This window comes from Mustela nigripes, chromosome 1, assembly GCF_022355385.1.
Source record: "Mustela nigripes isolate SB6536 chromosome 1, MUSNIG.SB6536, whole genome shotgun sequence".
In the NCBI taxonomy this organism is placed as follows: domain Eukaryota; kingdom Metazoa; phylum Chordata; class Mammalia; order Carnivora; family Mustelidae; genus Mustela; species Mustela nigripes.
In genome coordinates, this window is record NC_081557.1 from 108,061,365 (window position 1) to 108,074,525 (window position 13,161).

Below are 13,161 nucleotides of genomic sequence, written 5' to 3' on the forward strand. Positions count from 1 at the left end.
TATAGGTATGATTCTGCTTTTTGTATGTTTGTTTATTTATTCCATTCCTTTGTGTTGGATTTCACACAGAAGTGAAATCATATGGTCTTTGTTTTTCTCAGCCTGATTTATTTCATTTAGAATTTAATGAACTTTTTCTTTGGAATATTCTGTGTAGTTTGATATGTCAAAAACAAAAGTCAACCAAAAAAAAGAAAAAAGTCATCTAAGTATATTTATATGTGTCTACATATTTAAGTTTCATGTTTGTTTTGCAGTGTCTGTCTCAAAATGTACACATATTTTGATCCAACAGTTCCATTTTTGAGAAATACTGCAGATGTACACATAATTATGTACAGACATACGAATGAATAGTTTGTCACAATACTTGAGAGGTCCTACTGGTATTTAATGAGCTGGGTCCAGGGAAACACACATCATCCAATATGCAGGAAACTCCTAAACAACAAAGGACCATGCTTTTCAAATTGTCAGTAGTGCTTCTGTTGAGAAACACTGTTAAATTCTGGGGATGGAGGGGCAGCCTGGGTGGCTCAGTGGGTTAGGCCTCTGCCTTTGACTCAGGTTATGATCTCAGGGTCCTGGGATTGAGCTGCACATCAGGCCCCCTGCTCAGCAGGGAGCCTGCTTCCCCCTCTCTCTGCCTGCCTTTCTGCCTACTTGTGATCTCTCTGTCAAATAAATAAAATCTTAAAAAAAAAAAAAAAAATTCTGGGGATGGAGATGAACAAGCAAAGCCAAGTCCTATTCTGTGTTTTCTGTTGAAGGGACAGCATCTTGTATTTGTTTATGCCTGTGAAAAGTCAGGGTAAGGGGCTAAAAGAGCTCTAGGATAGCTAATTTAGATGGAGATGAGGGAAGGCCTATTTGAAGAGGTGTTAACTGGTAAGTAGAAAACTTGAAAGACCTGAGGGAATGAGCCCTGCCTTTGTGGTGGGGGTCGGGGGAGGGGTAAGTACATTCCTGCAGAGGACCTGTGAAGTATAAAGGTACTGAGGTTGGAGCTGGCCTAATGCAGTCCAGGAACAGTAACAAGGCCAGTTCTGCTAGATGGAATAATGAGTAAGGGGAAGTTGTAGGCAGTGTATCAGAGAGATAGGCAGGGGTTAGATGATGTCAGGCCTCGCAAACTGTAGTAAGGAGTTTGGGTTTGATTCTGAATGTGGTAGGAAGCCATTGGAGATTGGAGCTAGGGAATGATATATTTGTATTTATGTTTTAAAACAGTTTCTCAGAGGACACCTGGGTGGCTCTCTTGGTTAAGCATCTGACTCTTGAATTCGGCTCAGGTCATGATCTCAGGGTTGTGAGATTGAGCTGAGCCCCATGTCAGACTCCTCTTGGGCATGGAGCCTGCTTAAGATTCTCACTCTCCCTCTGCCTCTCTCCCTCCCCTCTCTCTCTAAAACAAACAAACAAAACAAAACAGTTATTCTGGCTGTTTAGTGGTAAACTGAATGGAAGCCTGAGAGTGGGTATAGGGAGGGAGGTCAGTTAGGAATTGAATCCAGTAAGCATGGGCAAGAGATGTGAGTGACTTATATTAGGTTTATTGAGAAGTACCTGGATTTAGAATTTTAAAGTCTTTCTTTTTTGGGAGGTGGGAAAATCCCAGTTGAATTAATCGAGCTCTTCAGGTCATGACACATTTATTATGTCATTGCAAAGTCCCTCTCTGCTGTTTTACTTTTTTTCTTATCTGTGAACTCTAATTTTTTTTCTCCTTCTTGCCATTATATATGTTTCTGTTTGTTTAGTATATACCAGAGAATACATTACATTAATTTTTTAATATGTAATGTTTTGGTGGATAAAGTATTTTAATTTTACATTAGTATTATGATGCTTATTCAGTGGTCCCCACATGTTAGCATGCATCATAATTTCCTGGAGCAGTTGCTCCAAAACAGATTGCTGGGCCCCATCTGGAATTTCTGATTCACTAGATCTGAGATAGAGTCTGAAAATCTCTATTTCTAAAAAGTTGCCATGTGATACCAATGTACCACACTTGAGATGAATCTGAGCACACTGAGAACCACCGCTGTAGCTTTGTTTCTGTTAATTTGGATGTTTTTCACTTACCGTGATATTTTTAGATTCATCCAAGTTCTCCTGGTCATTGCTTTCTGCCTGCTGCATAGTGTTCCATAGTTCACATCTCTGACATTGTAGTCATTTATTCTCGATGGCGGACACCTGTGTCGCCTGCAGTTTCTTTCTATAGTTGACGTTGCTGTGATGGATATTCTTATATAAATCCACTGATGTTCCCATGTTGTAGTTTCTCTGTGGTTTATCAACAAGAGTGGAATTGTCAGGGAAAGGGGTATATATACTTTCATTCTTGAACTGACAATCACAGATTCCTCTTCAGAATAGCTGTACTGATCTATGTGCCTGCCTGTAACACCTAAGAGTTCATATTTCCTTACAGCCTTCTCTCCAGAATTTGGTTTTGTCTCATTTTCTAATATTTTTGAGTATAAATGATGAGTCTAAAATAGTATGTTATTGTTTCAATTATTATTTCTCCAATTACTAATGAAACTGAGCATCTCCTCATATGTTCCAGTCTTACAATCACTGTTAGGAGTTTCTTGTTTGACCTTTAAGGTACAGATTAGACATTTACAAACATATTTCCATATCTGTTTTTAAAAAAATAAATGTCAGTGTATATTGCCCTTTAAGTGCTGCTCTATCTGGGTTCCACAGATTTTGATATGCATGGTTTTTATTATCATTTATTATTATTTTTAAAAGATTTTATCTATTTATTTGGCAGACAAAAATCTCAAGTTGGGGGAGAGGCAGGCAGAGAGAGAGAGAGGAGGAAGCAGGCTCCCCGCTGAGAAGCTCATGACCTGAGCTGAAGGCAGAGGCTTTAACCCACTGAGCTGCCCAGGCACCCCTATTATCATTTAGTATTTTATATTTTAAGAATTCTCTTTAGCTCTCGGATAATGAAGTAATATTTTTTTGTTTCCAGTCATGCAGGACTTTTTATTAGAGTTAGTATTTTGTTACTGATTCTAATTAATGTAATTTAATTAGAGAACATAACTTGAATAATACTCATACTTTGGAATTTTTTTGAGACTCCTTTGTGATGAGGTACCTAGTAGATTTATGTGACCATTTTTTTTTTTTTTAAGTACTCTATACTCAACATGGGGTTTGAACACACAGCCCCAAGATCAAGAGTTGCCGTGTTCTACCAAGTGAGCCAGCCAGGTGCCCCTTTGTGGCTGTCTTGTATATATTTGAAAATAACGCATTCTGTTTGCATTGTAATTGTTTGAATATGCAATTGAAAAATTCTGTTTGCATTGAATTGTTCCTTGTAACTTTCATTATTTTTTTTTTTGCTTGAACTAGGGGTTGCTTTTGAGTATCAAAATTGCTAACTCCAGTTATTGATTATCTGATTCTTACCATAATCCTGTTTTTGCTTGTGTTTGGAGACTGTGTTTGAGATAATGTATATTTCATGATGAGTATATATGATTGATCATTATTTGCAGGTTCTGTGTTTGCATATATGCCTTCTTGCTAAAATTTATTTGTAGTCCCAAATCAATACACATAGTGATTTTGAGGTCCTAGGCCCTCTCAGGAGCTAGGAAATAGATATAAACAGACTAACCTGCACATATCCCCACATTTTTATTTGTTTCTATATCTATCTGTATATACCCTAAAAAAGAGTAAGTTTTGATTCCAGTCCAACATCACAAGATTCAGTCTAGTCTTCCTTTCCTATTCCCATTACCTACAATATATTCACTTGTCTGTTCAATCCTAGTATACCCATGAAATAAGTATATAAAGCCAATTCATGCTGTGAAAACAGATTAACTAGAGATACAGTGTTGGTGTATATTTCTCTACGTCTTTAGCCTTGCAGTATGCAGACAAAATGCTATTTTCCAAAGTTACTTTTGTTAGTTCTTTTTTTCCTATACCCTTCTTTGTTGCTTTATCTATTTATAATACAGTTAGGTTTATTACTGCTTGTATTCTTTTTGGGGTTTTCTTTCACATGCTAGTTGATTTAATTATTTATTTTTGCGGGGGACATATGTAAAACATTACTGTTGTTCTAGAAGTCAAAGCTATCCAAAATGTTATCCTTTGAGAAGCATTGCTCCCTCCTCAGTGCTCTTAAACTCTTCCCAGTGCCCCCTTTCTTCCATCCCTTTCCTCTGTGCCCACTATAGGTGACTTCAGTTTCTGATTTATCCTTCCTGTATTTCTTCTGCACAAATGAGTGAATACATGTGTATTTCTTTTTTTAAAAAAACTGTGTGGTTTTTTTTTTTTTTTTTAAGATTTTATGTATTTATTTGATAGAGACACAGAGAGAGGGAACACAAGCAGGGGGAGTGGGAGAGGAGAAGCAGGCTTCCCGCTGAGCAGAGAGCCCGATGTGGGGCTCGATCCCAGGATCCTGGGATTATGACCTAGGCCGAAAGGCAGACGCTTAACGACTAAGCCACCCAGGCACCCCAGTACATGTGTATTTCTTATATTTCTTCTTTTTTACAGAAACGGTAGCATACTCTTTTGCACTTTGCTTTTTTCACTTCACAGTATATTTTGGGAATTGTTCCAAATCAGTTTATAGAGATCTCTCTGTCTGGTTTGGTTTTTTTTTGTTTTGTTTTGTTGGGTTTTTTTGTTTGTTTGTTTATTTGTTTTTGTAGCTTCATGGTACTTTCTTGTGTGAGTGTGTCTTAATTTGCTCAGCCGTCTGCCCTATGTATGGTCATTTAGGTTGTTCTCAAAATTTTGCTGTATTATAAGGAATACTGCAACTTTGTGCATATGTATTTTCTTATTATTAGAGGTGTATCTTCAGGGTAGGTCAAAAGTTAAATGAATATCTAGTTTTATCAGTTTTTGCTAATTGTTTATTTGAGAGGGAGAGAGAGAAAGCACAAGCAGGAGGAGAGGCAGAGGGAGAGGGACAAGCAAACTCCCAACTGAGCAGGAAGCCTGATGTGGGGCTTGATTCCAGGACCTGGAGATCGTGACCTGAGCTGAAGGCAGACACACTTAACCGACTTGAGCCACTCACGCACTCCTCACTATTTTTTCTTATAGAACTTAACTGGTTTCATATTGATACCATTAGCTCCCTTGTTCATTTTTCATTTATTATATATTATGTAGGTTATGGTTCTAATTTTTTTGAAATGGCACCAGTTGTCCCAGAGACATTTATTAAGAAGTCCATCATTAGGGGGACCTAGTGGCTTAGTCATTTAAACATCTGACTTCAGCTCTGGTCATGATCTCAGGGTCATGGGATCGTAGGATCAGGTTCTGTGAGGAGCCCCACACTGGGCTTTCTGCTTGTGTGCACGTGTGTACTTTTTCTCTCTCAAATAAATAAATAAAATCTTAAAAAAAAAAAAAGGATGTCCATCATTACTCCTAGTGATCTAGGATTATACCAAAATTCTGTATGAACTTGAATTAATTTCTGGACTATTTTATTCCATTTTATTTACCTATATATGTTCCAGTGCAACTGTTTGTTGTTGTTGTTTTGTTTTTTACCACTGTTTTAATTTACAGAAGCTTTATAGTATCTTTTAATGTCAAATAGGACTAGTTCCCCTTCCCATGTGGTTCTCTTTTTTCAATGTTTTTTTCTTGGCTGTTTCCTGGCTGTTCTTGCATGTTTATTTTTCCATAGAAATTTTAGTATCACTTTGTCTAACTCCATAAAATAGCTTGTTGGTATTTTTATTGGAATTGCAATAATTTTATAAATTAAGAGGAGCTAATGCTGAATCATCCTATCCAAGAACAAGGAGTATTTTTCTATTTGTTCTTGCCTATTTTTGTGTCTTTCAGGAGGATTTTAAGTTTTTCTTGGTATTAATTTTGCACATTTCTTACTAAATTTATTCCTATATGCTTAATCTTGCATTCCTATATGCTTAATCTTCTTTGCTCTATTGTAGATGGTGCTTTCTCTGCCATTTGTCCTATTTATTGTGTATATGAAGGCTATTGATTTTGTATATTAATTTTATATCCTGCCTTAATGCTGAGTTCTTTTATTATTTGAGGTTTTTTTTTTTTTAAGATTTTTATTTATTTATTTTGAGAGAGAGAAAGAGACAGCGTGAGAAGAGCATGAGACGGGACATCAGAGGGAAAAGCAGACTCCCCATGGAGCTGGGAGCCTGATGTGGGACTTGATCCCAGGACCCTGGGACCATGACCCGAGCCAAAGGCAGTTGCTTAACTAACTGAGCCACCCAGATGCCCTGTTTGAGTTAGTTTTATGATTGATCTTTTCCCAGGGTTTTTCAGATACAGTATTATTTTTTTTTAATTTTTAAAATAATTTTTTAAAATAAACATATAAGGTATTATTAGCCCCAGTGGTACAGGTCTGTGAATTGCCAATTTACACACTTCACAGTACTCAACCATCACACATACCCTCCCCAATGTCCATAACCCATCATCCTCTCCCTAACCCCCCCCAACCCGGCAACCCTCAGTTTGTTTTGTGACTTTAAGAGTCTCTTATGGTGATTGGGAGGGAGACAAACCATAAGTGACTCTTAATCTCACAAAACAAACTGAGGGTTGCTGGGGGGAGGGGGGTTGGAAGAAGGGGGGTGGGGTTATGAACATTGGGGAGGGTATGTGCTATGATGAGTGCTGTGAAGTGTTTAAACCTGGCGATTCACAGACCTGTACCCCTGGGGATAAAAATATATTATATGTTTATAAAAAATTTTAAAAATTAAAAAAAAAAGTGTCTCTTATGGTTTGTCTCCCTCCTGATCACATCTTATTTCATTTATTCTTTTCCTGCCCCCCAAACCCCCCACATTGCATCTCCACTTCCTCACATCAGGGAGATCATATGATAATTGTCTTTCTCCAGTTGACTTATTTTGCTAAGCATAATACCCTCTAGTTCCATCCACATTGTTGCAAATGGCAAGATTTCATTTCTTTTGGTAGCTGCATAGTATTCCATTGTCAGATATACTATTATTATATCATCTTCAAGTAGAGATTTTTTTTTTACCCACTATTAAACCTCTAATTAATTTCTCTTGTCTAATTCAATTAGTTAATACCTCTAGTATAATGTTGAATAGTAGCAGAAGATAGTGGATATCCTTGCCTCATTCCTTATTTTAGTGGAAATGTCTCTGGTGTTTCTTCATTAAATAAAATACAGATTTTAAGACGTAGGGATATGTGTGTGTGTATGTGAATGGCTTTGTCACAGAGTTCTAGATATTTGGATAGAACATTGGAATAGAAAATAAGGAGAAGTATGTATGGAGCCTACTCACTAGATTAGGGCAATAGCATGTCACATTCAAAAAGCTGGAAGTTTTCATGTTTCAGTTTGGAAATAGCATTGAGCTATACCATTATAGCAAGTCATTTGAATTCCTATAAATTGTCTTTATGTGTTATCATGGTCATGTATAAAAATTTATCCTTATATTTGTCTTACAGTGTGTGCTGTTTTTATGGAGTTTAAAAATTAATTATCCCAAAACAGTGTTTCTGCTTCGAGGAAATCATGAATGCAGGCATCTTACAGAGTATTTCACCTTCAAACAGGAATGTAAGTATAATCACTTTTCCAGAACTTTTTTTTTTTTTTTCTTAAAGTAAACTCTACTCCTAATGTGGGGCTTGAACTCACAGCTCCGAGATCAAGTTGCTGTACTGACTGAGCCAGCCAGGCACTTCCATAACTTTTTTAGTTCCCCTGTTCTTAGTCCCAAAATGAACCAAACATGCAGAAAACAAACTAATGAAACTCAAATGCGTCCTGGTTTTCATTTTCTGGTAAGAACCAAGATTCTACCTTTTAAAATGTTTATTTTGAAAATAACTTGTAGTTTCACCCTGTGTATATTAAAGTAATACATTTGAGGTATTTGGAAAACATAGAAAAGTCCAAAGAAGATAAAAATTGTGCATAGTTATACCACTTAAATATAATAACTATTATCTCACTATTTGAGAAATAGTCTCCTATAATATATTTTTAAATTGGTAACTTCAAAATCACCTGAATGGGCCCCAAGCACTTAAAAGGCTTTTTAAAGCACAACAAATAATTGTGCTGCATGCTGCTGGTTTAGAACACCTGCTGCTCCAGAGGCCTGGAAAGTGTCTGCTGTCATTTGAGAACCATTTCACCAAATAGTTAAAAAATTGGAAATAATTTGCATTGTTTTTATAAGGCAAATGTGGGGATATCACTCATTAAACTTCCTTTTCTTTACCTGGGAAAATTAAATAATGCATATCAAGGACCTGGAACAATTAGCATTTAACAGTAAGTAAGTCATAAGAAAGCTGCTTGTGGATGTCTCTGTTCTGAATTAAGGGTCAGGTTTTTTTAGGTAACATTTTTATCCAAGTCTTCCTCTGTTTTCTCAGAGTTTCTTTTTTGACTAGTAAAAATTGGTTCAGACTATTTTTAGAAGATGGAACAATAGGTATGTGGAAACATTTTAAGTGTTTCATTTTGGGTAGAATTTCTTATCTTAGGTTTTTATTTACTTTTCACATGCTTTAATTAGTCAGACCAGGTTTCTTTTTTTCTTGTCTTCAGAGATACTCATGTTTCATTCTAATGCTGCATCTGAAAAGTGAATAAATCTTGGAACAAGCACACAAATAGAATTTCACATTTTATTCTTATGTGCAAAGAGCATGTGTGCTGCTTTGTATGGATGTTTTCACTGATAAGCTGAGCTCTCTCTCTCTCTCTTTTTTTTTTTTTTTTCATTTTATTTATTTATTTGACAGAGAGAGAGATCACAAGTAGGCAGAGGCAGGCAGAGAGAGAGGCAAAGCAGGCTCCCTGCTGAGCAGAGAGCCTGATGCGGGGGCTCTATCCCAGGACCCTGAGATCATGACCTGAGCTGCAGGCAGAGGCTTAACCCACTGAGCCACCCAGGCATCCCATAATGTTGCAATTTGGATACTGGTTAGAACTTGTGGGGTGGCTCAGTGGGTTAAAGCCTCTGTCTTCCGGTCAGGTCATGATCTCAGGGTCCTGGGATCGAGTGCCACATGGGGCTCTCTGCTCAGCAGGGAGCCTGCTTCCTCCCTCTGTCTCTCTGTCTGCCTCTCTGCCTACTTGTGATCTCTCTCTCTGTCAAATAAATAAATAAACTCTTTAAAAAAAAAAAGAACTTATATCACCACTGTGATCCTGTGATTGAGGTACATTTCCTTTTGATACGGAAATTACTGTTTTATGGATGAAGCTTCAAATTTGTCATGAAAATAAAACACTGAGCCAGCTTATTTAATCTTTGGGAATTACATATTTGGCTATTTTCCTATTAAATATTTAATTTGAAATAATGATTGGGAGGAGAAATGCATGGTATTAAGAGCATGAACAGGTTCAATTTCCAGTTCTACCACTTACTAGCTTATGACTTTGGGCAAGTAGGCCCAATTTCTTCAGCTCCTTAATGAAGACAGTAATAGTACTTGTTTCATAGGGTTTTTGTGAAGATAAAATAAGGTGATTTCATTATTTAACACTTACATAATATCTACCATGTGCCAGACGTTATTCAGAGCATTTTGTATATATGAATTCATTTAATCTTCTCAGCAACCTTGTAATATAGTTATGTATTATTATTATGCCCGTTTTATAGATGAGGAAATCAAAGCACAGGGAACTAAGTAATTTGTGCTGAGTATCACAGCTAGTAAGCCAAGCTTCAGATCTGGGCAGTCAGGTTCCAGACTCTATTCTCTTGACCACCATGCTGTGGGGAACACTTAACTCACTGAGGCACAGATACATTGTGAGCCTTCAACAAATTTCAATAATAAAGGTAATATAATAATAAATTTTACTATACAAATTCATATAATTCATCAGAGAAAACATAGATAAATGATAAATAAGAATATAAATATCTTCAGTCTAACCCCTCAGAAAATAAATATGTTGGTATTTATATACCTATTCATATACTTGAAGAAAATAACATTTTGTAAACTATTTTGGTCACATGTTAATATAACATTAACTTCTTTTGGCTTGATTTGATTCATAATATGGTTTTTAAAAATATGAATTTTTATATTTTAATTCCAGTACGGTTAACAATTAGTATTATACTAGTTTCAGATATACTATATGTGGTTCAACAATTCTATACTCAGTGCTCATAATGATGTGTACTCTTTTTTTTTTTTTAAAGATTTTTTATTTGTTTATTTGACAGAGAGAGATCACAAGTAGGCAGAGAGGCAGGCAGAGAGAGAGAGAGAGGAGGAAGCAGGCTCCCTGCTGAGCAGAGAGCCCAATGCAGGACTCGATCCCAGGACCCTGAGATCATGACCTGAGCCAAAGGCAGCGGCTTAACCCACTGAGCCACCCAGGCACCCTGATAAGTGTACTCTTAATCCCATCTCCCCACTCACCTCTCCTAACCAGTAGTTTGGTCTCTGTAGTTAAGAGTCTGTTTCTTGGTTTCTCTCTCACTGTCTCTCTCTCTCTCTCACTATCTCTTTTTTTAAAAAAATTTTATTTGAGATTGAGAGAAAGAACGAGCACAGGCAGGGGTTCGGGGGTGGGCAGGGAGGAACAGTGGGAGAAGGAGAAACAGGTTTTCCAATGAGCAGAGAGCCCGACATGGGGCTCGATTCCAGAACCCTGGGGTCATGACCTGAGCTGAAGCTTAACCAGTTGAGCCACCCAGCTCCCCTCTCTCTCGCTCTCTCTTTTTTTTTGTTTTTGTTTTGTTGTTGTTTCTTAAATTCCACATGAGTGAAATCATATGGTATTTTTCTATTCTGGCTGACTTCATTTAGGATTATATTCTAGCTCCATCCATGTCATTGCAAACAGCAAGATTTCTTTATTTTTGTGGTTAAATAATAAATATTCCATTGTACCTATACTTATAACATTTTCTTTATCCATTCATGTATTAATGGACATATGAGCTATTTTCATAACTTGTCTATTGTAAATAATGCTGCAGTAAACATAGGGGTGCAGATATCTTTTTGAATTAGTGTTTTTGTATTCTTTGGGTAAATAAGCAGTAGTGTGATTATTCGACTATAGGGTAGCTCTACTTCTAATTTCTTAAGGAACCTCTATACTGTTTTCCACAGTAGCTGCACCAGTTTGCATTCCTACCAGCAGTATACAAGGGTTCCATTTTTTTCTGCACATTCTCGCCAACACTTGTTTTCTGTGTAACCTCCTGTTTTAATGTACAAAATGGGATTAAGACACTGTATTGCTTGCCATCTTTCTCCAGACTTGGTATCCTTTTGGTAGTAGGCTAAGGAATTCTTTTGAGTCATTTGTAGACCTTTCTCCAAAGAAGACATCCAGATGACCAACAGACATATGAGAAGTTGTTCAATATCACTAATCATCAGGGAAATGCATATCAAAACCACAGTGAGCTATTAACTCATACTAGTCAGAATGGATAGTATCAAAAAGACAAGAAATAACAAAGATGGGGAGAAGGACGTAAGTTGGGGCAGCCATTATGGAAAACAGTATGAAGTTTCCTTACAAAATTAAAAATAGGAAAAAAAAATAGAAGTACTGTATAATTCCATCACTTGGGGATTTAACCAAAGAAAATGAAAACAGTAATTTGAAAGCTATATGCACCCTTATGTTTATTGTAACATTAATTACAGTAGCCAAGATATGAAAGCAACATAGTATCCTTTGATAGAAAAAATATAAAGATGCGGTATGTATATATATACACACACACACACAGAGTAATATTTTTTCTTTTTTAAAAAAAGATTTTATTTATTTATTTGAGAGAGAGAGAAAGCAGGAGCAGGGGGAGGGGCAGAGGGAGAAGCAGACCACTCGGCCAAGCAGGAAGAGTGATGCAGGGCTCCATCCTGGGACACCAGGAAACTGAGGTCGGGAACTATGCCAAAATCAGGAGTTGGCCACTTAACTGACTGAGCCGCCTAGGCGCCCCCACACACAACAGCCATAAAATGAATGAAAACTCTTGTTCTTTGTGATAACATGGAATGACCCAGGTGGTATTATATTAAGTGACATAAATCAGACAGAGAAAGACAAATACCTTACGATTTCGCTTAGATGTGGAATCTGAAAAACAAAACAAAAGCAGAAACAGACTTGTAAATATGTAGAACAAATACAGTTTCCAAAGGGGAAACCAGTGGGAGAATGGACTAAATGGCTTAAGGTGATTAAGAGGCACAAACTTCCAGTTAGAGAATAAAAAAGTCACAAGAATGAAAAGTATGACATAGGATATATAGTCAATAATATTGTAATAACTATATGATAAGGATGGTAACTGCACTTATCATGGTGAGCATTACATAATATATAGAATTGAATTACTATGTTGTACTGAAACTAATATGACATTGCATGTCAATTATACTTGAATTAAAAAAAAATAAAAACAAGCTTAAGACTCTTACAGAGGAATTTTTTATTGACATTGGCAAAGAGGGAACTCTGGCTCCAAGGGTTTTTTAATCACTGGCCACAGACAAAAGGAGTTAGTTTTTTTGTTTTGTTTTGTTTTAACTTTTTTCCTCATATAAACTTTGTGGCCAGTATGGATCTACTTTTGCAATATATAGCGTTCAAATAAAAAGCAGAATATAAGGATGTAATTTTAAGGAGATGCAAAGATTCATAAGGCATGGCTCTTATTAACTTGGTTGTCCTATTAGAGTTGGCATATGTTGTGAAATAAGATGATCTTACTTGTGGTCATGGTAATATAAAATGCTCTGAAGTTTTTAAAGGAACCCACAAACTCCCTTAATGCTCTCAAACCTTGGCAGTAAGGAGAAGATCTTCACATTTAGAATGGAAGGTCTTTTAACCTCAAATATGGTCCTTTCATTTATATCTCCCCATTAAAAAGGTCTCTCCAGGGCGCCTGGGTGGCTCAGTGGGTTAAGCCTCTGCCTTCAGCTCAGGTCATGATCTCAGGGTCCTGGGACCCAGCCCCGCATCGGGCTCTCTGCTCAGCAGGGAGTCTGCTTCCCTCCTCTTTCTCTGCCTGCCTCTCTGCCTACTTGTGATCTCTGTCTGTCAAATAAATAAATAAAATCTTTAAAAAAAAAAAAAAA

The 13,161-nt window shown here is 36.8% G+C and overlaps 1 protein-coding gene across 2 annotated transcripts in view; it reads left to right on the forward strand.

Annotated features, from left to right (window-relative positions):
• The window catches only part of PPP3CC (protein phosphatase 3 catalytic subunit gamma), a 99,084-nt gene that overhangs the window by 50,464 nt on the left and 35,459 nt on the right, over nucleotides 1–13,161 (forward strand). For both annotated transcript variants that reach the window (XM_059371515.1, XM_059371525.1), the window contains exon 4: nucleotides 7,513–7,624. In XM_059371515.1, the coding sequence (XP_059227498.1) occupies nucleotides 7,513–7,624 (112 nt within the window). The remainder of the gene's footprint in view (nucleotides 1–7,512; nucleotides 7,625–13,161) is intronic.